Raw genomic sequence first — 27,591 nt, 5'->3', positions numbered from 1 at the left:
CCCAGAGAAGAGCAGGGGAGAATCCCAGGGGAACCACCCAGCAGCCACAGTGCAGAAGCCCCAGGGAGCAGCAGCGACGAGCCCACAGGCCCCGCCCGCAGCTGTCTACGCCCAAGCAGATCCAGTCATGGACCCAGAGACCCGAGACCCTGGGACATATCCCTCCCCAAGCAGAGGCTTGACCGAGCCCTGGGGTCCAGGCCCCGGCAAGCAGCCACCAGGAGTGAGCCAGCACACACCAAAGCACCCAGCCCTGGATACCGAGAACCACAAGTACACCGGCGAGCAGAGATACCAACCACTGGCAGGTAGTGTGGCGGGGAGGGAATAGGCCCCACATTCGATGGGCACCTAAACTGATCCAGAAGAGGGAGCAGCCCAAGACCCAACCTGACACAAAAAACAGGCACACACAGTCACAATCACACCTTCCCACCCTCATGCGTACACATAAAAACACTCACACCCACGCACCCAACGTAAAGACAAGATGTACAAAAGAGGGGTCTACATGGTCCAAACAAGCCCGCCAACCAGAGCCGTCACAGAATAGAACAGTCCCAACCCCCAATGAGTTCCGATTCCAACCCCATGAGCCCTCCACCCCCAATGAACCCGACATGAATCTCCCCACTGGGCCACTCCCAACCAGGACACAGATATTTTCCGACGAGATTTAAAAATAGACAGTGAAGAGGCCTGTCTGATGTGTAATAGCGGCAAGTTCCAAAGTCTTGGAGTTGCCACAGAAAAAGCTCTGTCCCCTCTGAGCTTCCACCGTGTCTTCAGCACGTCCAGGAGAAGCTGGTCCACTGACCTGAGTGAGTGGGAAGGACAATGCACTTGCAGAAGCTCAGAGAGGTAGGGTGGAGCCAGACCATTTAAAGATTTAAAAACAAATAAAAGAATCTTAAAATGAACCCTAAATTGAACAGGCAACCAGTGCAAGGTGGCTAAAGCAGGAGTTATGTGCTGTCTCTTTCGTGTACCAGTTAAAAGACAGGCAGCTGCATTCTGCACCAGCTGGAGACAAGACAGGGTTGTCTCCGATACCCCATAATACAGAGTTGCAGTAGTCAAGGCGTGTTGTGATCACAGTTTTAAAGTCCTGTTTTAAAATAATATGTTTCACCTTTGCCATTTGTCTGCATTTCACCACTGAGCTGATCTGCCTGTTAAGATTATCATCACTATCCTTTTTTAGCCCAAGATTAGTGATAATGGGTTTTATATACTGATTCAGAGGGCCAAGCTTTATTGTTAACGACCCAGTGAAAACCCCAGAACTAAAAAACAAAACTTCTGTCTTTTTGTCATTAACATTAAAGAAATTAAGTCATCCAGGCTCTTATTCCCTCAAGGCACTAAAGTGGTGATTGTGCAGAGTAGGTTCCCTCATGTTTCAGGGGACCATGAACCTGGCAGTCATCAGTATAAAGGTACAATGAAAAAAGCAGAAGCCCAAAGATTGAGCCTTGTGGGACGCCACAAGAAAGGAAGCAGAAGATGATTTAAAATCTCCTAAGCTAACACAGAAAGTGCTTTCAGACAGGTAAGAACTGGACCAGAGCACCATGAGGTGCTCTAAGCAAGAAATTAAGATGCTGTGATCCAATGTCTAACGCAGCCGTTAAATCCAATAAAACCAAGATCACGCAATTTCTGGAGTCAGTAGGTAAAAGAATGTCATAAAAGGTATTGTCCTGTAGCCATTTTACTGACTTATGAAGATAAACATCTGCCTCATTTAAATGACATGGTCTCTCGTCTTGCCTATATTGAACACTGGCTAAAAGAAAGAGGCCTATGTGCACCATCATGTTAATACTGATACTTAAAAAGCATAAATAAAATGCTTAAATCACATTTATTTTAAAGGTTATATTAAATTATTAGAGGTGCCAATACTTGGGTCACAAGTGATTTTAACTATTTCTTAATTTGGAATTTTTCAGTGTGACGTTATAGTACAATGCAGTATAAACTTTAGTTTGTTTCGAATTAACCATCCATTTTATTTATTTAGTTAATTTTCAGGCCTTTGATACATCTGTACCAGGGTTACCAATGAATGTGGTCACCAGTGCCTTTGCTGTAATTTTAATAAACTGAATTGAACTGAAAACTGGATTAGCACTGAAAAAATAAACATATGAATACTGCAGTTTCTGTCGCAGTCAGAAATCATTTTACTACATTAGTAGTAAAACAAACAGAAACAAAATGTGTAAAAGCTCACAGAACAGCATTTCAAACATGAAACCAGTGATAAATTCTATGTTTTCTATTTAAATCTGTGCCTCAGACCAGTTTGAACCAGTCTGACCAGTAAACAGAGACCTGCAAATGTCCTTCTACACCTTCTTGGGCACATTCGTGATGATGGGTTTGGGACGAGTCTTAAAGATCAGTTTTCGTTTGATGAGCGCGGACACCGAGTAAGATGTAGAGGAGGATGCAGGCTGGTCTGTTTCCATGGTAACCTGACTGATACCATCAGTGTTACTGTCCTGTGAATGTCCCGAGTGCTTTGTGAGGACGGCGAAGGGCTTCTCCAGTTTGACCATCTTCCCATAGAGAATGTGATGTCCTACGATCAGCACCGGCACCCCCTGGTGGAGAAAAGACAAACAGCACAACACAGAGAGAGGCTAACATATGAGAGTGATTTTAACTTAAATGTGGATTTTTTTTCTTTTCTCTTGAGTAAAATTGTTTGAAAACGAACAATTCAAAGGTTTCCAAACATAACAACCATGAAGTAAACTTCTGTAATTTTGTCGTATTCAAACTGCTGCTGGATTGTTGGAAGAAGGTTCTCTTGGAGGAGGTTTGATACCATTTATCCATGGCTGTATTCTTGTGCAGAATTGGGAGGAAGCCCTGTGTCTTGGAAAAAAAGCAACCACAGATATGGACTGGATCAGGATGCTGCATGCTGGCTCCACACAGGACTCATGGTGGCTCTCAGCTGCTCTTCTCCAGATGTCCCAAACAATCACAGGGAGGATTCATCAGAGAAAATAACTTTGCATCAGTCTTCTGTTCATCCTTGTCCTTCCTGTTGAATTTTGGTGTCTCTTTAACGGTTTTCTTGAAACCAGCAGCTGAACCTCTCCACTTACAGTAAATGATGATTCAGAAAACTGTTTTTCCAGCTGCAGTATTCTCAGCAACAATTTTCTACATGTGAGGCCATTTTGATGCAAAGTGATGATGGGCACAGCTTCTCTTTGGAGGTAACCATTGCTAACTAAATCCAGCTCATCTGCTCCTTTCTTACATAGCCACCTCTACTGATTAAAACAGATGGACTGATTTCAGCTGTAAAGCAAAAAATATGCATCTGACCTTTATTTTGACTAAATGGCTTTATTCAGTGTAAAGCATCTGCACCTCCTTGGTGTAAAGCAGGTCTCCCATCACATTTCCTGCAAGGCCAGAGTTGAGTCTGGACACCATCTCGCCCTGCAGCTCCACCAACAGCCACTCCGGAGGGTTGCTGCCATCCACGCTGCCTCTGCAGGAGCGGAAACACACGGTATCATCACACGGTATCATCACACGGTATCATCACACGGTATCATCAGATAAAGCAGGGAGTCTTGTGTTTGTTTGTGATGTTGTGGCTGAAATGGAGTACCACATTCTTCATGGAGAAAAACAGGTGAGAGAGGGAATACTTCAGCTGTATTTGCATGTTGATTTCTCATGCAAACCCCATGAGATGTTTTTACCACCACAGTTTACAAAAAAAGGTTTATGAGAACAGAATAAAGTATTTACACCGCTTGACCATTTATCACATTTTGTCAGGCTACAACCACGACCCTCTTTGTAATTATTGGGATTTTAAGTGACCAGCACAAAGTAGTGTTTAAATGTTAAGTGCAAGGAAAAGAATAAATGGTTTAAAACATCTTTACAAATAACAATCAAATACAAAAAACTAATAATAAGCAGCAAGAACTTGGTGTGTGTTTATATTCAGGATTTGTCTTTGCAAAATGTCTCAAGCTCAATCAGAATGGACAGAGAGGGTCTGGGAACATTGATTTTCAAGCATTGTCACAGATTTTCCGTTAGATTTATGACTATTGTGACTTTAACTAGGCCATTTTAACACATGAATTTACTTTAATCTAAACACCTCCTTTTTAACTCTGGCATTATGTTTAGGGTCATTGTCCTGTGTAAATGGGGTTTTGATGCGTATGTGCAGTATTAAGTTTTCCCACACAGCATTTTACTTAAAGACCAAAAGGTTTGATTTTGACAGGAGCAACTTGTTCCACATACATGCCGTGTCCCCCCACCCTCACGGCTCGTTGCAAACTGCAGATCTCGTGTTGCTTTCTTTTTTCTGATTTCTTTGAAGGAAAAGACTTGCAAAGTGCACAACTAATAGATGTTGTGTCAACAGATTCTCCCACATGAACTGTGGACCTCTGCAGCTCCTCTTGGCTGCTTCTCTGAATAATGTGTTCCTTGCCCTGCTTGCCAGTTTAGGTGGACAGATGTGGCTTAGTAGGTTTACAGCTCTGTCATCTTCCCTTTTCAGATGATGCATTGACCAATACTCTGAGTGGGATATATGTCATAAAATAACCCCACTTTAAACTTCTTTACAATTTTATTCCTAATCTGAATGAGATTATATTTCACACAAGTGGACTCTATTTACATAGAGGGTGACCTCTGGAGGCAGTTGGTTGCGCTCAATTTTATTTAGAGGTATCAAAGTAAAGGGGGATGAATACAAAAACAGGCCTAGTTGTAAAGGTTTTTAATTCTTAGATGTAAAAAATGTTTAGATGTTAAAAAATGTAGAAAACCACATAAAATTTTCATGCCTGTTAGGAATTATTAAGCGCTACTTTGTGTTGGTCTGTCACATAAAATCACAATAATAAAAATAAAGAACAGGTCAAGGGTTGCGGACACTGATGCAAAGCACTGCACTCTTGTGAAAACAATCCCAATGGTAATCAGCTGTTGGAAGACATTCATGCAACTGGATCGCTGGGTGTCTCAGATTCATCAGAGAATATGGAGAACAAGAGGTCCGGTTCTGCTTTTCAACTCTGTGCATACAGCAAAACAACAGGAAAGTTACCCATACACAAGAGAAAAGGATGGTGTTAACATAAAATAAAAATCACAGAAACAGGATAAAATAATAAAAAACAAATCAAGCATCAAAATCCCACCATTCGTCATAGTTTTTGCTCACTCACAGAATGTGAATTTTGTTAGTTCATAGAATATAAAACAATTAAACAGAAAAAAATTAAATCTGATTCTATGTCTATTTGCTACACAATGTGATAGATGCAGAATTATTATTATTTATAAATATTGGTTACATTAATTTGTCCATTTAAATTAATAAAGATTTGTGATTTTTTTAAATAAGGAGATAATAAATTTAAATGTATAACTAACTACACTGAAACTGTTTCTACTACATAAAACCTATTAAAATACACTCACCGGCCACTTTATTAGGTACACCTTGCTAGTACCGGGTTGGACCCCTTTTGCCTTCAGAACTGCCTTAATCCTTCGTGGCATAGATTAAACAAGGTACTGGAAACATTCCTCAGAGAGTTTGGTCCATATTGACATGACAGCATCACACAGATGCTGCAGATTTGTCGGCTGCATCCATGATGCGAATCTCCTGTTCCACCACATCCCAAAGGTGCTCTATTGGATTGAGATCTGGTGACTGTAGAGACCATTTGAATACAGTGAACTCGTTGTCATGTTCAAGAAACCAGTCTGAGATGATTCGTGCTTTATGACATGGTGCATTATCCTGCTGGAAGCAACCATCAGAAGATGTGGTCATAAAGGGATGGACATGGTCAGCAACAATACTCAGGTAGGCTGTGGCGTTGACACGATGCTCAGAGGCCCAAAGTGTGCCAAGAAAATATTGAAAATAACGAGTGGTTATTTGAGTTACTGTTGCCTTTCTATCAGCTGGAACCAGTCTGGCCATTCTCCTCTGACCTCTGACATCAACAAGGCATTTGCGCCCACAGAACTGCTGCTCACTGGATATTTTCTCTTTTTCGGACCATTCTCTGTAAACCCTAGAGATGGTAGTGCGTGAAAATCCCAGTAGATCAGCAGTTTCTGAAATACTCAGACCAGCCCGTCTGGCACCAACAACCATGCTACGTTCAAAGTCATTTAAATCACCTTTCTACCCCATTCTGATGCTCGGTTTGAACTGCAGCAGATCGTCTGGACCATGTCTACATGCTTAAATGCATTGAGTTGCTGCCATGTAATTGGCTAATTAGAAATTTGAGTTAACGAACAGTTGGACAGGTGTACCTAATAAAGTGGCCGGTGAGTGTATGTTAGTGTGTGAGAAATACGATAGAAATATTTGTTGGTCAACAGAAAAAAATATATAACTGCATTATATAAATTATAAATATAATAAATTATAATAATTTTAACAGCTTTTCAGAGAAGTAAAAACGGGTTTTGTGATTATTTTTACTACACTGAAATCCATCTTGTAATGTCACGTTTTTTTACATCTCAAAGCTGCTGCGGTTATTCTGCATCTTTTGGAGAATTATCCGCTAAAAATGTGAAAGGTTGCGGTCACATGAAGTGAAGTTAGCGCAGTTCTCACCGTATGAATATCTGAACCATCCTGCTGGGAACCAACCAGCCACCGCGTCTTTAAATCCGCTTGGAAAGGTTCTTTCAATCAGAACCAAAACGAGCATTCAGCAGCCCAAACTGACACTTCTGTTTACGTTCGAGTTCCCGCCAACCAGCTAGCGTCCGGGACGTCATGACGCATTTCCGCTCCCTCTTCCTGCTCCGGGTCATCAACGTGGTTCCTGATGTTTTCAAACGTGCAGCGTTAAATGTAAGGTGAGTTTGGCTGAAAGTCAGCGACGAAGAGACTTTTACTAAGTTTTAAACTGTTGTAGTTCAACTGTGAGGCGTTTGAGTTCTTCTAACCAACAGTTCGCTTTGGTTCATGTTAGCATTCCGAGCTAACTGTTGTTTTTCTTACATATGTTTGAACTCAAACGGGTTTATAAAGCCAACTGAGACTCCTTCTGAGACTTCTGTCCCTTAAAACGTTTCATTCACTTCCAATATCTAATAAGAACAATTTAAATTAAGGAATGTCAGACGATTTTTTTTAATTTAAAGTCAGACATTTCATCCATTCCTCGCATGATATAAAACAATACTGCCGCTTTTTAATGTCGCGATTGTGGAATAATTAGTGTTTGTTAATGAGCTTATTAAAGGTTTTATATCTATACGCCATGTTCCTTTAGCTAAGAGTCAATATTTTGTGATGATGTTTACTTAAATTTAGGATTGACAGTCATAAGAAAAGTGTTCATCCATATTAGAAGCTAAAAAACATGAAAATAAATATTGTGTAAATATGTTTTCTCGTTGAATGGTAAATTCACAATTTGTGGACGATGCAACGCAGCATCCCATTGTTATGATCTGAAAAAACCAAACTGGAATTTCAACCAAAGTAAGACAGACCATCCCAGAAAGAACAACACACACAGTGTGAAGCATGGTGGTGGTGGCATGATGCTGTAGGGTGCTTTGAATTAAAATACAAATGGTTTAAGATGGCGTTCAGTTTAGACCCAAACCCGTCACCGTGATTTCAGGTGTACATCCAGATCAACAAAATAATGGCTTCTCACAGGAAAATAGCCGTTGTGCAAAGATCCAGAATCCGACAGAAGGTCACCTGAAGAGAGCTGTGGACAAGAGATGTCCTCACAATTTGACGGATCTGGAGAACGCTTGCAAGCTTTCGTGAGCAAATACTTCCAAGTCAAGATTTGGGATGCTGATGGACTCTTTCCAAAGTTGACTGAATGCTGAAATTCAGTCAGAGCTATCAGTATAGGCAAGGCAAGTTTATTTATGGAGCACATTTTAGCAACAAGACAATTCAAAGTGCTTTACAGCTTTGCAGTGACAAACAGAAGAACATAAAAAAAGTACACTGCAGTGGCATGATTCTTTAAGAAGTTTGATAATCCTCACCTTTGTTTCAATTGACATCTCTCGTGTTGGTGCCATGATTCATGTTGGTCCACTTGTTGCGACAGCTCTGCAAGGTGTGATCACTCGTTTTTAAATGCAGAGTTAATCTGATGCAGGTGTTAGTTTTGGGAATGAAAATATCCAGGGTGATTCCATAACTTTTTCCTTCTGCTCGAGCAAGAACAGTGACTGTTACTGACCACCACAATGTTTTCTTTCTTGATTTCTTCTGTTGTTTCTTAAAGCCAGAAAGTTACCACTTAGAATGACTGTGATGTCTGTGATCGGCTTTTGTTTTGACAAAATTAAACAACTAAGTACACCCTCCGAGACTGGTGATTCCATCACTTTGCCAGGGGTAGTAGCGTCCACTGTCAGGGTGTGAATGTGTGAAAGAAGGGGTGGATGGCTGATTGTAGTAGAACGTCCTCAGACTTGATAAAGTGCTATACATATTGAGCATTTAGGTCAAGGAACCCCCATTTAATGGATCTGCACAGGGATTCTGTGCTTCAGAACTTGGAGCTAAATGTTAACCTGCCTATAGAAACAGCAGGATTACTCAACAACCAGCCATGAAGTGCAGACTTTATGTGGATCAAGTGACTTTGACCTTTGTTCATCAGGTGGCCATGTGGGTACTAACAATTTGAACTTGTGTGCTCCAAAAAGTAACAGTAAATAGATCCATCAGATGTCTTCTCCACCCACCTGATTATTTTCTTTGTGGTTTCTACAGACAAATCTGAGTTTTTTTCTGTCCCACTGTCAAATGGGGGAGTTTAAAGTGCACCGGGTCCGCTTCTTTGACTACATGCCCAGCGCCATCCGGGCCATGGCCTTCAACAGCCACACGGAGCGGCTGGCCGTGGCCCGAGCTGATGGAGCCGTGGAGATCTTTCACTTTGCTGACAACTACTTCCAGGAGAAGGTAAAGGATCAAACCTGTGGTTAGTTTGAATGCTTTCACTGTCTTCTCTTCAGCTGAACAGATTCCTGGATCTAACCTCCTCTTGATGCTCAGGTAATCCCAGGGCGGGACAGGAGAGCCATCGAGGCTCTTTGTTGGGTGGGCCATCGTCTATTCAGCGCTGGTTTGGACGGGGAGGTCACAGAGTATGACCTGGAGAACTTGAGGGCCCGATACAGCATTGAAGCATATGGAGGACCAATTTGGGCCATCAGCAGCAACAGCCAGGGGACGCTGCTGGCGGTGTGTAGATGTCTCAGTTATATTTAAGAGGTTTTATGGGTTTGACTGATCTACATTAAGATATGAACGGACTATTTTCTCTAACAGGCTGGGTGTGAAGACGGAACTGTGAAGATGTTTGAAATCCTGGAGGAGAGGATTCAGTTTCAGAGAAACCTTAGCAGGCAGAACGGTCAGTGTCCTCCCACTTTGACTAGACCTTTTTAAATTGTATAGTAATATTAATAAATTATTCACTTTATTTATAAAGCCTTTAATGAAAATGCAGAAGCCGGGAGAAAAGAAATGAGCTCTTCATGATCCAGCAGCTTGTAGCGCCACCTTCAGCAGCAGAAACACTCAGCAGGAGTTTTCTGCCTGACTCCATCAACCTCTCAGATTGTGGTGGAGGGATTTTGACCCACTCTTTTTTTCCAAGTTGCTTCAATTTATTGAGGTTTACTGAAAGTTGTTTCTTCACAGCCACCATAAGGTCCCAGCACACCATTTCAGTCTGGTTGAGATCTGGACTTTGACTGGGCCATTGCAGAACCTTTGAATTATTTTCTTTTTTCTGCCATTCTGACTATGGTGGTGGTAGTGTGATGGTCCCGGGTTGCTTTGCTTCCTCGGGACCTGGACACCTTTCTGTAAACGGTACTTAAAACCAGTTGAGTTGCTGTTGTAAAAACCTAAACAGATTGTTCATTCAAAACAAGAGACTCCTGTAAAGAAGAGTGGTCCAACGTTCCTCCTCAATCACGTAAAAGACTCTTTGCAACTTATTAATGCTTATAAACATTTAGACAAAAACAAAACAGACGAGATCTGTAATGGAGGCACATACTTGTTCTTCACCTTAGTTACTCTAGAGGGGATAAACTAAACTGACAGGAATGTAAAACAGATTGTTCAGAAAAATGTGACCATGTCTGAATAATTCTTCAGGTCGGATCATATCTCTGTCCTGGCATCCGTCTGGTGCACTGATAGCAGCAGGAATGATGGACATGGTCAGGATCTTTGATACGGAGACGGGTAACTTCATCCTGAAATATCCACACGGAGGCTGTGCTCGGTTAAATTGTTCCTGATCTGTTCAGTGTTTGTGTTCTTGATCAGTTATTTCCTTGTCTTTGGTTCTGACTTCAGGCCACGCCACACACAGGCTGCTGGTGGAGCGAGGTGTGGGAGCCTCTAAGAGCAGGGAGGTGGTGGTTTGGAGTGTCGCCTTTTTGTCCGACTATACCATCATTAGTGGTGATTCTGTAGGAAAGGTCCAGATCTGGGATGGGTTAACTGGAACTCTGATCAGAACCCATCTGGTCACTAAGTGGGACGTCCTGGCTCTGTCCATTTCACAGGTAAGAAACCCGAGACAAGGTGGACATTGAAACTGGATGTCGGTGCTGACCATTGCAGAATCCGTCATGTTGTGCGAATATTTGACAGGATGAGAGCAGCGTGATCGCTGGGACGTCTGAGGGAACCATTGTCCAGTTTCAGTTCATCTCCTCCACCGTGGGACAGCAGGACAAGCACTGGGTCCGTACCAGGACCTTTAAGAACCATTCGCATGATGTGAGGGCGCTGGTTCACACCGACACGGCTGTGGTTTCTGGAGGTTAGTGCTAAATCATTAGTGTTACTATCCTACCTGGCAAGAGTCCCGATGGAGCTCTCTGTTTCCGTATTTGCCTAATTAATGTGTTTAACAAGACCAAAAGGTCTTTGGTTTTTCTTTGGACTTTGGAAGCTTTTTCATTCATTCATTATCAATCCAGAGAAATGTTTTCCTAACTGATCTGTGAATCAGTCCCAACACAAGAAGGTCCCTTAGTTTGAATCATAAACCCATTTTGTCTATACCCTGTAGTTTAATAAAGAACCAAACTTCAACTTAATGTAACTTATTTTAGTCGGACTTATTACTTACCTTGTTGTAATGTCTTAGCTTACCGTATTTTCCGCACTATAAGGCGCACCGGATTATAAGGCGCATAGAATAGAAGCTACTGCAGTCAAACGTTTGACTGGGGTTGCGTTATGCATCCACTAGATGGAGCTGTGCTAAAGAGAATGTCAACAAAACAGTCAGTCAAACTTTATTAATACACTACAAACCAGCGTTCTGATAACTCCATTCACTCTCATGGTAAGGTCTCCTCTACATAGAAATCTATTGAATAGAGCCAACCACACGTTAGGAATGCATTGGAGTCTATGAAGTTGAAGTTGAAATCAAACGTTAGTTAAAACGTGAAAGGGAACTTTTCCCTGATTCAGTAAACACGTAAAAGAAACAGTTTGATGCACTAAATCAAACGTTAGTACTGTTAACCTTTCCTGTTTCTGTCCCCTGACCGTAGTCTGATGACACAGGGGAGACGCTTTCTCCAGGGCCGAAGTTACTAGTTTCCTCGGGGTTAACTCCCTCACTCATACGTTGCTGAGTTGAACATGAAGAAATAGCATCAAAACACTGAGTTGTTGACGAGATTCGGGGTTCTTTTTAATGACTTTGCAGCACGTAAAAACACAGGGCTTACAGACTCATACACCGCTGCTCCGGTCGCCGTCTCTACCCACCCCACACACACAATAATACCGACGTCACTCCTTCACTCTTGATTCTCAGCTACGGCAGCACACAGCGCCACCTCTGTCCGGAGGAGTAATGTCAACATCTTCCATACACACACACGAAACATACACCCCACACACTGAGCTTCTAATCACATATAGTTCAGGCAATTCCTGCAACAGTACATTCAAACGTTATACACACACAAGTGGTGTTGGACTAGGAGTAAGCACAGTACAGGTGTTTACCGCTATTACTTCGGCGACGCCCCTGACTACGGTAGCCGTAATGCTGCAAGCGGTGCGGCTACCAGTCGTACTGAAACATTTTGACAGAGCGCCGTGTACAACCAGTATGGATCAACCAATTAACCAATTGATCCATATATAAGGCGCTCCGGATTACAAGGCGCACTGTCATTTTTTGAGAAAATTAATGGTTTTTAAGTGCGCCTTATAGTGCGGAAAATACGGTAGTTTAACCAGACTAAGATTACTTCACAGTTTACTGTTTAATTTATTTTTTCTTGCCTTAGTTTAGCTTTAATTACTTCACTTTAGTTTACCTTAATCTGGTCCACCTTACCTTAGATTAGTTTGGCTTGTCTTGACTTAGCATGCCTAAGCTTAGCTTCACCTTCTTTGATGAAGCATAATGAATGATGATGATGAGGATGATGTTTCCCTTCAGGTATGGACACCCAGGTGGTAGTGAGACCCCTGCTGGACAAAGTGGAGAAGAACACCCAGGAGTCGGCACTTCGCAAAATTGCTTTCCCACATGTGAGTCCAGAAGGAATATATCTTACTGCATGTGAACATAGAAAAGATCAAGAAATCACGTCTGTAGTCAAAACCCGTAGAAACGCGGGATCAACTGACTATTTAGATATGGATACGAGATTAGTGAAATCTATAAATCAGGTTTTTAATGGAGCCATTCATATACGTTTGTAATTTATCCTTTTTTACTGTAAGATTTTCTTGAAATACAAAAGTAGTCAAAGTTATTGCACTTAAAAACTGTGACAAACATATTTTCTCAAACTACAGACCAGCATCTTTACTTCCTCCATTTCTAAACATTTTAGAGAAATTGTTTGTTAGCAGATTAGATCAATTTATAAATACAATATTTTATTTAGTACTCAGTATGGGTTTCGTAAAAATCTATGGCCTTGATGGACATGGTTGAAAAAAGATTTGCAACATTTTGTAAAAATCTTTTCTGGTCTCAAAAAATCTTTTGATTCCGTCAATATCAGAATGCTGCTGGAAAAGTTAAGGTAATGTGCTATAAGAGGACTAGCACAAGAATGCGTTTCCAGTTATTTAGTAAACAGCAACAGTTTGTAGAGATTAACTGCAAAGTATAAACATCCATAAAAAAACATATACTATAAATATGAATAAAAGATTAAGCACAATATAACCAATTAAAACAAACAAGGTCAAGCTAAGTCTTTAATGCTGAAAGCCAAAGAATAAAAATGGGTTTTAATACAAGTTTTAAAAGTAGGCAGTGAAGGAGTCTCTCTAAATGTGTAGGGGTAGGTTATTCCACAGCAGAGGAGCAACAATAGCGAAGGTCCTGGCCCCTCTGAGCTTCCTCCTTGACTTTGGTACCTGCAGGAGCTGCTGTGTGTTCGGCCTGAGGAACCGAGAAGGTAAGTAGGGATGAGGAAGCTCAGAGAAGTACGGTGGGGCGAGGTCATTCTGACATTCAATTTGGAGCGAGGCCCGATCTCCTCTGGGCTTCAGCCTAGATTTACATCAACAGAAGCTGGTCAGATGATCTTAGGGGTGAAGCAGGTCAGAGACGTGCAGATCAGCAAGACCATAAAGCCATTTAAAAGCAAAGAGAAGAATTTTAAAATCAATACCATGACCCACTGGCAGCCAGTGGAGAGATGACAGAGCAGGTGAGAGATGTTTGTGTTGGCGGACAGTTAAAAGACGAGCAGCAGCATCTGAACAAGCTGAAGGTTCTGGAAGAGGGGCCTGGCTGATCCCAGCATGAAGTGAACTCCAGTAATCTAGTCGAGTTGTGATTAAAAAAAACTTCAACTGTCAGGAGCATGCCAAGCTAAACATCTGACAGGTTTAAACCAGGACAAACCTGGTTTAAACTTCTGAGTAACAATAGTCTAACCGTGAGGTGAAGGACCCATGCCTGATATCAGCCATTTAAGAGGAAAAATGTGAGGCTCTCCTAATTAAGTTCTTTAACAAAAGTTGCATTTTGCAAAAAATATTAAGGTTTTTTTTGTTTCTTATTCATATAACTTGATTGTTTTTCAGTAAAATTGTTGTTAAATATGAAACAAAACTCACTTTCATAAAGTGCCCTAATATTTTCGCGTGACTTCATATCATAAGTGACTGCTATTAATTGGAATAGGCACCATGACAGCATGCTAACCTCCGGCCTCTCCCTTGTAGAGAAGCCTCGTTAGTTGTGCAAAGAAAACAGGACTTCTGCTCTTCCAGTTCCCGGATCATTTGGAGCTGTGGAGGCTTGGAGAGAGCGACGGAAACGGTGAGAAAACCCATTAAAACCAACTCATAAAGGCATCAGATGTCTGCAGTGTGTTTATATTCACTCAGTGGATGCTATGTTACCTCCACTCTTCCCGCTTTCTAAATCATTCTTGGGTAGTAATTTTATTTCAAACTGTTTCTAACTTTAGCTCAATTGGTGAAGTTGTTCCGTTATTCCGCAACAAAAAGAACAAACGAAACTGAAAAACGTTCGCTAGTGGTCTCGGTTTCTTCATCTACGTCCAGGGCTGCTGCTAGTTGTCAGTGATCCGATTTGTGGTGTTCCTGGACTGGATAGGTTCTGCTGCAACACAGGAAGTCCTGGTGCTTTTCTTCACTACATACAGGTCCTTCTCAAAATATTAGCATATTGTGATAAAGTTCATTATTTTCCATAATGTCATGATGAAAATTTAACATTCATATATTTTAGATTCATTGCACACTAACTGAAATATTTCAGGTCTTTTATTGTCTTAATACGGAGGATTTTGGCATACAGCTCATGAAAACCCAAAATTCCTATCTCACAAAATTAGCATATCATTAAAAGGGTCTCTAAACGAGCTATGAACCTAATCATCTGAATCAACGAGTTAACTCTAAACACCTGCAAAAGATTCCTGAGACCTTTAAAACTCCCAGCCTGGTTCATCACTCAAAACCCCAATCATGGGTAAGACTGCCGACCTGACTGCTGTCCAGAAGGCCACTATTGACACCCTCAAGCAAGAGGGTAAGACACAGAAAGACATTTCTGAACGAATAGGCTGTTCCCAGAGTGCTGTATCAAGGCACCTCAGTGGGAAGTCTGTGGGAAGGAAAAAGTGTGGCAGAAAACGCTGCACAACGAGAAGAGGTGACCGGACCCTGAGGAAGATTGTGGAGAAGGGCCGATTCCAGACCTTGGGGGACCTGCGGAAGCAGTGGACTGAGTCTGGAGTAGAAACATCCAGAGCCACCGTGCACAGGCGTGTGCAGGAAATGGGCTACAGGTGCCGCATTCCCCAGGTCAAGCCACTTTTGAACCAGAAACAGCGGCAGAAGCGCCTGACCTGGGCTACAGAGAAGCAGCACCGGACTGTTGCTCAGTGGTCCAAAGTACTTTTTTCGGATGAAAGCAAATTCTGCATGTCATTCGGAAATCAAGGTGCCAGAGTCTGGAGGAAGACTGGGGAGAAGGAAATGCCAAAATGCCAGAAGTCCAGTGTCAAGTACCCACAGTCAGTGATGGTCTGGGGTGCCGTGTCAGCTGCTGGTGTTGGTCCACTGTGTTTTATCAAGGGCAGGGTCAATGCAGCTAGCTATCAGGAGATTTTGGAGCACTTCATGCTTCCATCTGCTGAAAAGCTTTATGGAGATGAAGATTTCATTTTTCAGCACGACCTGGCACCTGCTCACAGTGCCAAAACCACTGGTAAATGGTTTACTGACCATGGTATCACTGAGCTCAATTGGCCTGCCAACTCTCCTGACCTGAACCCCATAGAGAATCTGTGGGATATTGTGAAGAGAACGTTGAGAGACTCAAGACCCAACACTCTGGATGAGCTAAAGGCCGCTATCGAAGCATCCTGGGCCTCCATAAGACCTCAGCAGTGCCACAGGCTGATTGCCTCCATGCCACGCCGCATTGAAGCAGTCATTTCTGCAAAAGGATTCCCGACCAAGTATTGAGTGCATAACTGTACATGATTATTTGAAGGTTGACGTTTTTTGTATTAAAAACACTTTTCTTTTATTGGTCGGATGAAATATGCTAATTTTGTGAGATAGGAATTTTGGGTTTTCATGAGCTGTATGCCAAAATCATCTGTATTAAGACAATAAAAGACCTGAAATATTTCAGTTAGTGTGCAATGAATCTAAAATATATGAATGTTAAATTTTCATCATGACATTATGGAAAATAATGAACTTTATCACAATATGCTAATATTTTGAGAAGGACCTGTACATTTTTGTAGAGTTTAATGTCGTGTAATACCAGCATCCTAAAGGAACTAACTTCTAAGTGCAAAATGTTAGAATTACTGACATCTAGTGGTCAGGTTGGGCATGACTACTAGATAACTAGTATCTAGCTGTAATTAATTAAGTAGCCTAAGTTACCCTGTTGTAGAATGAATCACAAAAATCCTAATTTATTCTTTAAATCGCAGCGTTTGCATTATTTCTGCTTTAAAGGTATAGACCAAAAAAAGAAGAAAAATCCATAACAACTTAATAGAATTATTCAAATAAATAATAAGAATAACAATTATTATAAAATTAAATAAAAATGACTTTATTCGGTTAGAAATTTGAACACCACAAGTTGAAAATAAAATTGAGCAAAGTGATTGGATATGAATGTAAACTTTGTTGGTAATGTAATGTGAACTCTGCTACCAACGCTGTGTTGACAGGAACACCCGGGGAGAGTCTGCCTGTAAAGAGGAACCCAGAGAAACTGATCCAGCTGAAAAGGAAGGTGGGTTGTGTTGTCACGGTAACCAGCTGGGCTCAGCATCTGCAATTGGTTTGAATGGTTTCCTGCTTTTGTTTTCATTGATGTCAGGGTGAGTTCTGTGGAATCCAGTCGGACATTTCAAAACCAGAAAAAGCATGAATGTGTCGTCATTTTAACCAAACGTTCTAAGATTTTTTTTCATTTATTTAATCAGTTTTTATCTCGTATAATTTAAACTAAAATAAATCCGAACAATTTAACTAAATTTAGTTTCAGCTGGTAGCTGGAGAAACGTTTGGTTTTGGGGCATTTCACACCTGAGTTGTTTGACCCGTTTAAAAGCAACTCTGGTTCACGTCGTTTGCGTAGATGTGAACGCAAACTGAAAGAACCAGACGGCAACTATTTGGATGAGGGGGTCTCGGTACGGTTCCAAAGGAGCTCTAGCATGGTTCTGTTTTATGCCCCTTCCATTAATACCTAATCTGTTCTGGTTGGGTTGGGTTGGGTCGGGTCGGTTTGTCACGGTTTGATTCATTTTCCATTACAATTGGGCACCATCTCAATGGGGCAGGGATCGTTATGAGCAAGGCGGCCCCACGGTCCGAAGTGATGTGATTTTAAGACAAAACACAGGACAGCCTGGACCGCTGCTCCATTTGGGCTGCAGTCAGACTCAGGGTGACAGAAAAGAGCCGGAGAAGGTTCTAGGTAGCAAGACCCAAAGCACTGTGGATCAGTCCAGGCGAGAGAGGGAAGCCATACCAAATATGTCCTCAACTAAATCGTTGAAGATATTAGTTATTGAAATATGCTGGGACTAGTGGCTCCGCCCCCTAACCAATCAGTGACATATATATATATATATATAATCATCTTTATTGGTCATTGCACATGTACATTACAACGAAATTTGTCCTCTGCATTTAACCCATCCCTTACAGGGATTGTGCGGCGCCCGGGGAGCGTTCTGTGGGACTTCTTAGTCCCTGAGTGGGACTTCTGGGGCTAAGTGGTAATCTGTGGGATACGAACCTGGCCCCCTTTGTCCCCTCTGGAACACAAACCTCCTGTTCTAACCACTAGGCCACCACACCGTGGCCGACCGTCTTCTGCCGTCACGTTTTCAGTGCAACTCGAAAAGGTTGGACCCACAAGTAAGCAGGTACTAAAAATACCAACGGGTCCACGTAATGGTTGCTAATTGAAAAGCGGGTCGACCCATACCGAACCGGTCTGAGTTGATACTTGTGAATTTAACACAGCTACCAGGTGTACGCTCCTTCCCGAAGCAAGGTTTGTATTGCAATGTGGGATGCGGTAGGGTAAACAAACTAATAAACACTTAATACGATTAAATTCTCCGTTTTTTCTACAAGCTCAGAACACAGAACCCGCTTCCTGCATTTACATTACGCCCTGGACACATCTGACCCATAAACAGACTGAACGTTCCCACCTGGTTTGTTGTGACGGGTTTTGGTTCCCTCGTTGTTTTCTTTGTGTGAAAAGAAACAGAACTGAGTTAAACTCCTCAACTTGATTGGGACCAAAGCAAACAAACTACCCAGAGTTTACCCAGATTGTGTGTTTGCTGCCCCCTGCAGGGAGAGGATCATATCTGCTGCAGCACATTGTCTCCATGTGGAAGCTGGTTAGCTTACTCCACAGTCTCCAGCGTTTGTCTCTACAGACTGCAGCTCAGCAGCAACAACATCAGCATCCAGAAGGTGAGTGCCACACGCCCTGAGCTGCAGGGTTACCTGCACTTTCTGCACATTTCATCAGAAAACATCTAATTAAAGATGGGCCTTTTCATTTAAGCATTCAAATTTGGAAATTTGCAGTGAAGTTCATATTTTAACTAGAAACTACAGGTCTTTCTCAAAATATTAGCATATTGTGATAAAGTTCATTATTTTCCATAATGTAATGATGAAAATGTAACATTCATATATTTTAGATTCATTGCACACTAACTGAACTATTTCAGGTCTTTTATTGTCTTAATACGGATGATTTTGGCATACAGCTCATGAAAACCCAAAATTCCTATCTCACAAAATTAGCATATCATTAAAAGGGTCTCTAAACGAACTATGAACCTAATCATCTGAATCAACGAGTTAACTCTAAACACCTGCAAAAGATTCCTGAGGCCTTTAAAACTCCCAGCCTGGTTCATCACTCAAAACCCCAATCATGGGTAAGACTGCCGACCTGACTGCTGTCCAGAAGGCCACTATTGACACCCTCAAGCAAGAGGGTAAGACACAGAAAGAAATTTCTGAACGAATAGGCTGTTCCCAGAGTGCTGTATCAAGGCACCTCAGTGGGAAGTCTGTGGGAAGGAAAAAGTGTGGCAGAAAACGCTGCACAACGAGAAGAGGTGACCGGACCCTGAGGAAGATTGTGGAGAAGGGCCGATTCCAGACCTTGGGGGACCTGTGGAAACAGTGGACTGAGTCTGGAGTAGAAACATCCAGAGCCACCGTGCACAGGCGTGTGCAGGAAATGGGCTACAGGTGCCGCATTCCCCAGGTCAAGCCACTTTTGAACCAGAAACAGCAGCAGAAGCGCCTGACCTGGGCTACAGAGAAGCAGCACTGGACTGTTGCTCAGTGGTCCAAAGTACTTTTTTCAGATGAAAGCAAATTCTGCATGTCATTCAGAAATCAAGGTGCCAGAGTCTGGAGGAAGACTGGGGAGAAGGAAATGCCAAAATGCCAGAAGTCCAGTGTCAAGTACCCACAGTCAGTGATGGTCTGGGGTGCCGTGTCAGCTGCTGGTGTTGGTCCACTGTGTTTTATCAAGGGCAGGGTCAATGCAGCTAGCTATCAGGAGATTTTGGAGCACTTCATGCTTCCATCTGCTGAAAAGCTTTATGGAGATGAAGATTTCATTTTTCAGCACGACCTGGCACCTGCTCACAGTGCCAAAACCACTGGTAAATGGTTTACTGACCATGGTATCACTGTGCTCAATTGGCCTGCCAACTCTCCTGACCTGAACCCCATAGAGAATCTGTGGGATATTGTGAAGAGAACGTTGAGAGACTCAAGACCCAACACTCTGGATGAGCTAAAGGCCGCTATCGAAGCATCCTGGGCCTCCATAAGACCTCAGCAGTGCCACAAGCTGATTGCCTCCATGCCACGCCGCATTGAAGCAGTCATTTCTGCAAAAGGATTCCCGACCAAGTATTGAGTGCATAACTGTACATGATTATTTGAAGGTTGACGTTTTTTGTATTAAAAACACTTTTCTTTTATTGGTCGGATGAAATATGCTAATTTTGTGAGATAGGAATTTTGGGTTTTCATGAGCTGTATGCCAAAATCATCCGTATTAAGACAATAAAAGACCTGAAATATTTCAGTTAGTGTGCAATGAATCTAAAATATATGAATGTTAAATTTTCATCATGACATTATGGAAAATAATTAACTTTATCACAATATGCTAATATTTTGAGAAGGACCTGTATAACAACTAAAAAACTTGTTTCATGGTCCTAATAGTATTTATTCTGATATTTAAAGCCCCGGCATATAGATATGTTTCGAAAAACAAAACTCATCTGTCACAGGATGTTGGGGTTTAACATCAGCAATACCAACAACCTGGCAGAGATCGTGAAGGTGTCTTCTTATTGTCTCATACCTTCTCCTTCTCCCTCCAGGTGTCCAAACTGCCCAAAGAACTGCGCTCGGTCCATCAGCTCTGCTTCTCTTCGGACTCCTCCAGACTGTTCGCGTCCTCCAGTCTCTCCTCCGTCATCGTTGTTGCTCTCGATCAGACGGAGTGTAAATACCTTCACACCCTCAAACATAAGTCTGGTGAGTGTTGTTAGTGGCTCGTTAAGAAGCTGGTCTTGTTGCTCAGAGGCAGGGGGAACCCACAGCATCACTCTTTCATCAGAAAGAAAGAAATTTAGACTTTAAACAAAGAGTCGCTGTGTCAGAACGATAAGTCTCATTGAAAAAATGGGCAGAACCTTCTGGTGGTCCAACCTTTGGTTCTCCAGCTCTGGTACCACTGGTGATGCTTGGTTGCCTTTTAGTGATAATCAGAAAAAAGGTTTTGTCCGAAGTGCGGCCTGGTGGCCATTTGTTGATGCAGATTGTTAATGTTGGGGGGGGCCTTTGAAACAAGATGCAGAAAAATTAAAATATTGTTAAAATAAAAAATTAACCGTGATTTAGCCATAATTTTTATTTCATTTTAAACAGAACCACACCTATCCAGTGACTTGGATTGACCCAAATGTCAGTCTTCTTGTTCAGACTGTAATAAAAAATATTTTCTAGACCAAGAAATGTATGATACTGTACGCGTGTCAAGAAAATCACTCAAATCTGAACTTGGAAAATTAATACTCTCATGATATCACAGTTTGAATTGAAAGAAAGAAACATTTCTGCAGCAAGTGAGGACTTTCAGTTGGAGAACTAAACCCGTGTGGCAAAAGGTTTGGACGCCACAACCCCAAGTGCCGCATTACGTATTTATCTTTACCAGCTGCAATTTTCTGTTGGGAAATCTTGACACATTTATGATTTTAATTTAAAACAAAAATGTGATTCGATTTTTTTTTCGTTCACCTTTTTGAATGGATGAAAACCATCGCCATTTCCTAATTGGTAACCTCAATAACCAGGCTAACTATAACTAGCAATACAAGCTGACAAGGTATTTCTCTGCATTCTGTATTTTAACCTCTAAAGCAACATGTTTAGTTGAGGAGATTTTACAGCGCAGTGTTTGATTTAATTAGACACAATTTGCTCAAAGTGAAAATAAAGAAATTTTTTTCCTTTTATTTAATAAATTCTAGACGCAAAGCAGCCATGTTGGATTTTGAGGATCGGGTTGAAGAGAAATCTTTGACTTTCTCACTTTCTGTTAGGGCTGCACAACTGATTCAAACGCACAGCGTGGGCTCTGGAACCCATCTCCTTGAGAGGGGTTGGACTCTCTTCTACTCTGGAGTGGCCCACGGGGAGAGGCGGTGGGCTGGTGTGGATTTGCTTGTTGCCCCCCAGCTCAGCCGTCTCGTGTTGGGGTTTACCCCAGTGGATGAGAGGGTCATATCCCTGCGCCTTCGGGTTGGGGAGAGGTCTCTGACTATTGTTTCGGCCTACGGGCCGAGTGGTAGTGCAGAGTACCCGGGCTTCTTGGCGTCCCTGTCAGGGGTGCTGGATAGTGCCCCTCCCGGGGACTCCATTATTCTGCTGGGGGACTTCAACGCCCACGTGGGAAACGACATTGACCCCTGGAGAGGCGTGATCGGGAGGAATTGCCTCCCCGATCTGAATCCTAGTGTTCAAACATAAGGGTGTCCATCAGTGCACTTGGCACCAGGACACCCTAGGCAGGAGGTCGATGATCGACTTTGTTGTCGTATCATCAGACCTTCGGCCGCATGTTTTGGACACTCGGGTGAAGAGAGGGGCTGAGCTGTCCACTGATCACAGCCTGGTGGTGAGTTGGATTCGCTGGGGGAGGAGAAAGCCGGAAAGACTTGGCAGGCCCAAGCGCATAGTGAGGGTCTGCTGGGAACGTCTGGCGGAGCCCTTGGCCAGGGATGTACTCAACTCCCACCTCCGGGAGAGCTTCGACCAGATCCCGGGGGATGTTGGAGACAGAGAGTCCGAGTGGACCATGTTCTCCGCATCTATTGTCGATGCTGCTGCCCGTAGCTGCGACCGTAAGGTCTGCGGTGCCTGTCGCGGCGGCAATCCCAGAACCCGGTGTTGGACACCGGCAGTAAGGGACGCTGTCAAGCTGAAGAAGGAGTCCTATTGGCTGTGGTTGGCTTGTGGGACTCCTGAGGCGGCTGACGGGTACCATGAGGCTAAGCGTGCTGCGGCCCGGGCTGTGGCAGAGGCAAAAACGCGGACCTGGGAGGGGTTCTGTGAGGCCATGGAGAAGGACTACCAGTTGGCCTCGAAGCAATTCTGGCAAACCGTCCGTCGCCTCAGGAGGGGGAAGCAGTGCTTCACCAACACTGTTTACAGTGGGGGTGGGGAGCTGCTGACCTCGACTGAGGACATTATCAGGCGGTGGAAGGAGTACTTCGAGGATCTCCTCAATCCTGCCATCACGCATTCCCTGGTGGAAACAGAGGCTCGGGACTCCGGGTTGGACTCTTTCATCACCCAGGCTAAAGTCACCGAGGAAGTTAAAAAGCTCCACGGGGGCAAGGCTTCGGGGGTGGATGAGATCTGCCCTGAGTACCTCAAGTCTCTCGATGTTGTAGGGCTGTCATGGTTGACACGCCTCTTCAACATTGCGTGGCGGTCGGGGACAGTGCCTCTGGACTGGCAGACTGGAGTGGTGGTCCCCCTACATAAGAAGGGTGACCGGAGGGTGTGTTCCAACTACAGGGGGATCACACTCCTCAGCCTCCCTGGTAAGGCCTACGCCAGGGTATTGGAGAGGAGAGTCCGACCGATAGTCTAACCTCGGCTTCAGGAGGAGCAGTGAGGTTTTCGTCCCGGCCGTGGAACACTGGACCAGCTCTATACCCTCTACAGGGTGCTCGAGGGTTCATGGGAGTTTGCCCAATCGGTTCACATGTGTTTTGTGGACCTGGAGAAGGCATTCGACTGTGTCCCTCATGATGCCCTGTGGGGGTTGCTCCAGGAGTATGAAGTCAGGGGCCCTTTATTAGGGGCCATCCGGTCTCTGTACAGGCGGAGCAGGAATTTGGTCCGCATTGCCGGCACCAAGTTGGACCTGTTCCCGGTGCATGTTAGACTCCAGCAGGGCTGCCCTTTGTCACCGGTGCTGTTCATAACTTTTATGGACAGGATTTCTAGACGCAGCCAAGGGCCGGAGGGGGTCTGGTTTGGGGACCAGAGGATTTCGTCTCTTCTTTTTGCAGATGACGTGGTCCTGCTGGCTCCCTGCCTGGACGCCCTCCTCAGGAGGTGTTCCAGGCACGTCCCACCGGGAGGAGGCCCAGGGGACGGCCCAGGACACGCTGATGGGACTATGTCTCTTGGCTGGCCTGGGAACGCCTTGGGCTCCACCCGGTGGAGGTGTCTGGGGAAAGGGACGTCTGGGTGTCTCTACTGAGTGCTGTCCCCCCGACCCGGTCCCGGATAAGCGGAAGATGGCGAGTACGAGTTTTGATTCAGGGGATCACAAAAATGGCATAACGGTAAAAAATCTGTTTATATTATTTTGGGGGTATATTCAGGTATGCTCTTATTTTGCAACACCTCAACCTGCCTTTTTTACACACTGTTCCCTTTGTCCTTTCCTTTTGACTGGTAGCGGATAAACCTTGCAGGAAACAAAATAAATGAGAGCGCAGCAGACTCTTGACTGGTAGTGTATATTTATACTCAAAGCTGAACCTATGTGTGTTGTGCCTCCATGTTTTAAGGTATCAGCACTAATAAAGAAAAAGTAGAGGAGGAGCAGCAGAATATTCTCCTGGTGGGTAGAAGTCCTCTAGCGACAGACTGCTGCATCCTATATGCACAAAGAGCTTCATCACGGATCCTTCCTCCCAACAGCTGTTGAACTTTATAACCATCACTGCTCCCAACAGACTCTTAAGTGTTCACATCCCTGCTGTTTGAACAGTTTCTCATGCTCTTGTGGTGTTTGTTCTTAATTTATTTTATATTTTTATGCACATATATTCTGGCACATATTGTACATAATTATTACCTTGAATGGAAACAGAAAATCTGGAGAAAAAAAATCACCCTTCTCAGTTACACATTTATTTTAATCTGAGTATGCAGATTTTAATAACTGTACAATATTTTTCTTGTCTTGTAAATTTGCCTTTGCTATACTATTTGTGTTATTTTATTTTACCTTTGTGTGTATCTGCATGCTTTTATTCGCCTGTCACGTGCCTGCTGGTACGACTGAATTTCCCTGCTGAGGGCAAGATTCATTTTATTTTTTTTCCACTCAAATCTTCCCTGATTTCTAATGTTGATTTTTGTGTGTTTTCAGGTTCCAAACAGCCGATCCACATCCTGTCTCCCAGTGAAGACGGTCAGTGGCTCGCTACAGCAAACACAGGCTGTGAGATCCACGTCTTCAACCTCCGCAAGATGAAGGTGAGCTCAGATGTTTATGGCCCCCTTACAGATTAGTCTTCACTGAACATTGTTCCAGTATTTGTGTTTAGCTTCGACACGTAGCATTAATGGAGAACAGCAACAGCAACAGTCTCTTCTGGTTTGCAGCTGCACTGCTCGGTCCCGGCCTACAGCTCCTGTCCCACAGCCGTCTCCATCCACCCAACGAGCTGCAACCTTCTCTCTGTGCACGCTGACCAGCAGGTGGGCACTTCAGCAGGGTCCCCTCTGCCTGTTTCACCCAGAAGATCAGGTCTCCTAACTTTGTGGGGTTTGTTTGCAGATCTTTGAGTTTTCCCTGAAGCAGAAGGAGTACACCGAGTGGAGCCGGCAGCTGCAGAGACAAGGACTTCACCCCCTGTGGCTGCAGAGGGACACTCCCATCACCCGTGTCACGTTCAACCCAAAAAATCCAGCGCACATCGTGCTGCATGACACGTTCATGTTCTGCATCATTGACCAGAGTCTGGTACGCAAGCTAATCCTTTCAGGGTTCATGCGCTTCAACATCATTCTGTCATTCAGAAACGTTTTAATTTGGTTTTATCTGCTCAGCCTCTTCCTGAACCAGAGACGAAGCTTTACAATCAGATGCTCCTCCGGAGTCTTCCTCAGCCGCTGCGTCTCAGAGAGAGCCACGCCTTCAAGATCTGCAAGAACTACCAGGTAAAACCTCCATGCTTTGTTTGCAACAACTGAGGCTTACTGCAAATAATCAGGCTGATTTTACAACCTGCCGTTGTAATCTGGAAACAGTTCAACTCATACACCTCAGAGCTTTTTCTATTAGATTTCTGCTCAGAGAAAATGTTATCAGTCCTGATCCTTCTTCCCCACTTCCTAACTGACCTGCTGGTTATCAGCTTGTGCATCAAATCCTGACAGACCCTCACGTGTTCCTTTCTTCTTAGAGCCTAGAGTTGATCCCAGGTTGTTGGTTTCTGTTTCTCCTCCTGCTTTTTGAGAACTGACCACGGGTTCTCAGTGGGGCTCAGATCTGGGGAGTTTCATGACAGGTCCAAATTTCTGGTGTCAAGTGACACGGTGCTCCTTTATGCTGGAAAATCAACAGATCACCACCGAACAGCTCCTGGATTGTTGGGAAGATCTAAATGGCAGAGTTCTGGGGCAGAACTGGGAGAAAGGTTCCTTTCTTGGAGAAGCAACCCCACACATGGATTGGATCAGGATGCTTTGTTGTTGGCACCAAACTGGACTCATTGTTACTCTTGCAGTCTCTCCTTGTTGGTTTTCTTGGACAAAAAAACGCTTCTATTGCTGCCGTCCTTCTTCCTACACTCACACCCAACTCCTGCCACTGTGTAGCAAGCTCTGCTATGGAGGCAACGTGAATCTGTGGTAGATGGACGCTTGGATGCCCAGAAGCCTTCTTTGAAGCCGCATATCTCCGCTGGAGGTTCTCAACAACTCATAAAACTGTTCTTTGAGCTACAATATTTTCTGCAGCCGTTTCCTGAATGTGAAGCTTGCCTTGCCTTTACGATGTTGAGCGATGATGGCAGCAGATTAACTTGTGCTAACACAAGGCACAATGATTTCAGCTCATCTGTTCCTCTGTTTAAAGCTCCATGGATATGCTGATAAGATCCATGGAGCCAGGATCTCAGCTGGCCTCTTTCACAGCTTCTCCTGAGCTGATCATGTAATCATATAACATGAAACTCATCGGTTTGGGCTGAAAATGAGGTTAACCTTTGAAGTTAATAAAGCTGTTTGCTGTAATTTAATCTGAAAACAAAGTGAACTGAAACTACAGACTCTTGTAAAACTCAACATTTGTACGAGTCACCCACTTTAGCCACAACCTCATTATTTTATCCCACAGCACCTCCTTTCTGTGAACCTGCTGGAGGACCTCTCGCTGGTTGTAGTGGAGCGCCCCCTACTGGACATCATGTCTCAGCTCCCTGCTCCTGTCCGGCAGAAGAAGTTTGCCACCTAAAGTCTTGCAACTAATCGTTATCGTGCTCTGTTGATGTCTCCAGTTTGTTGAAGTTTTGATGCAATAAAAGAAATAAACTGAAAACCTGCCACCTGAATGTGGATTTATTTCTTACCATGGGCCTCCTGGCTGCTTCTCTGATTAATGTTCAGTTAGGTATGCATCCATGTCTTGGTGGGTCATCCTCTCCGTGTTCAGATGATGGGTTGAACAGAGCTGCGTGAGATGTTCAAAGCCTAGGATGTTGTTTTAGAACCTAACCCTGCTTTAAACTGAACCAGAACTTCCTCCCTGGCCTGTCTCCTATGTTCCTTGGTCTTTATGATGCTGTTCATTCTCTAACAAACCTCTGAGGCCTTCACAGCACAGCTGCCATTTTATTGAGATTAAATTACAAACGAGTGACTCCTGAGTTAATTGCACTGGATTTAATTTCAGGACATCAGAGTAAAGAGCTGATTTTTGTGTAAACATTTTTAAAACTTGTGGATCATTTTCTCTCCATCTTGTAATTACGGTTGACTTCAGAGATGTCCGAAATTTTTACCACGAGGGCCAAAATCAGCAGGTTGAGAGCCTTCAACAGCTATATTTTCAAAAATAAAAATGGAAAAGTAAATTTCTCAAGACTTTCCTTTTTTAATTTTATCTACTCACTACTATACTAAACATGCAATATTTT

At 43.4% G+C, this 27,591-nt stretch overlaps 2 protein-coding genes across 3 annotated transcripts; one reads left to right on the top strand and one right to left on the bottom strand.

The window, feature by feature from the left end:
* Positions 1 to 1,866: 1,866 nt before the first annotated feature.
* chtf8 (CTF8, chromosome transmission fidelity factor 8 homolog (S. cerevisiae)) lies at positions 1,867 to 6,823 on the bottom strand. Its single transcript, XM_047352432.1, has 3 exons — positions 6,659 to 6,823; positions 3,397 to 3,520; positions 1,867 to 2,612 (listed from the first exon to the last, which is right to left on the bottom strand). Exons 1-3 carry the CDS (start codon positions 6,676 to 6,678, stop codon positions 2,355 to 2,357), a joined length of 402 nt encoding a protein of 133 aa, XP_047208388.1. The 5' UTR covers positions 6,679 to 6,823; the 3' UTR covers positions 1,867 to 2,354.
* On the top strand, positions 6,763 to 26,993 carry utp4 (UTP4 small subunit processome component). Of its 2 annotated transcripts, none has more exons than XM_047352412.1 (17): positions 6,763 to 6,901; positions 8,807 to 8,998; positions 9,092 to 9,280; positions 9,368 to 9,452; positions 10,208 to 10,297; positions 10,412 to 10,623; positions 10,712 to 10,883; positions 12,534 to 12,625; positions 14,285 to 14,381; positions 16,792 to 16,856; positions 18,443 to 18,565; positions 20,518 to 20,674; positions 24,819 to 24,925; positions 25,055 to 25,150; positions 25,230 to 25,415; positions 25,502 to 25,612; positions 26,793 to 26,993. In XM_047352412.1, the coding sequence occupies exons 1-17, from the start codon at positions 6,824 to 6,826 to the stop codon at positions 26,907 to 26,909; spliced, it is 2,169 nt and encodes a 722-aa protein (XP_047208368.1). In that variant the 5' UTR covers positions 6,763 to 6,823; the 3' UTR covers positions 26,910 to 26,993. The 2 variants fall into 2 exon arrangements, with proteins under 2 accessions (XP_047208368.1, XP_047208374.1); XM_047352418.1 differs by having other exon boundaries at positions 6,768 to 6,906.
* The last annotated feature ends 598 nt before the right edge of the window (positions 26,994 to 27,591 follow it).

Source organism: Girardinichthys multiradiatus, chromosome 2 (genome assembly GCF_021462225.1).
Source record: "Girardinichthys multiradiatus isolate DD_20200921_A chromosome 2, DD_fGirMul_XY1, whole genome shotgun sequence".
NCBI lineage: Eukaryota > Metazoa > Chordata > Actinopteri > Cyprinodontiformes > Goodeidae > Girardinichthys > Girardinichthys multiradiatus.
Note: the sequence above shows the minus strand (reverse complement) of the source record. Positions and strands in the feature narration are given on the sequence as shown.

Bases quoted from the DNA above. Each gene is read 5' to 3' on its own strand.
- utp4 (XM_047352412.1), top strand. From the start codon at position 6,824: ATGACGCATTTCCGCTCCCTCTTCCTGCTCCGGGTCATCAACGTGGTT. The intron at 9,453-10,207 runs GTCAGTGTCCTC...ATAATTCTTCAG, and splicing joins AAACCTTAGCAGGCAGAACG to GTCGGATCATATCTCTGTCC. The intron at 16,857-18,442 runs GTGGGTTGTGTT...TGCCCCCTGCAG, and splicing joins TGATCCAGCTGAAAAGGAAG to GGAGAGGATCATATCTGCTG.
- chtf8 (XM_047352432.1), bottom strand. From the start codon at position 6,678: ATGGTTCAGATATTCATACG. The intron at 3,521-6,658 runs GTGAGAACTGCG...CCGCTCCTGCAG, and splicing joins ATGGTTCAGATATTCATACG to AGGCAGCGTGGATGGCAGCA. The intron at 2,613-3,396 runs GTGCAGATGCTT...TTTCTCCACCAG, and splicing joins ACCTGCTTTACACCAAGGAG to GGGGTGCCGGTGCTGATCGT.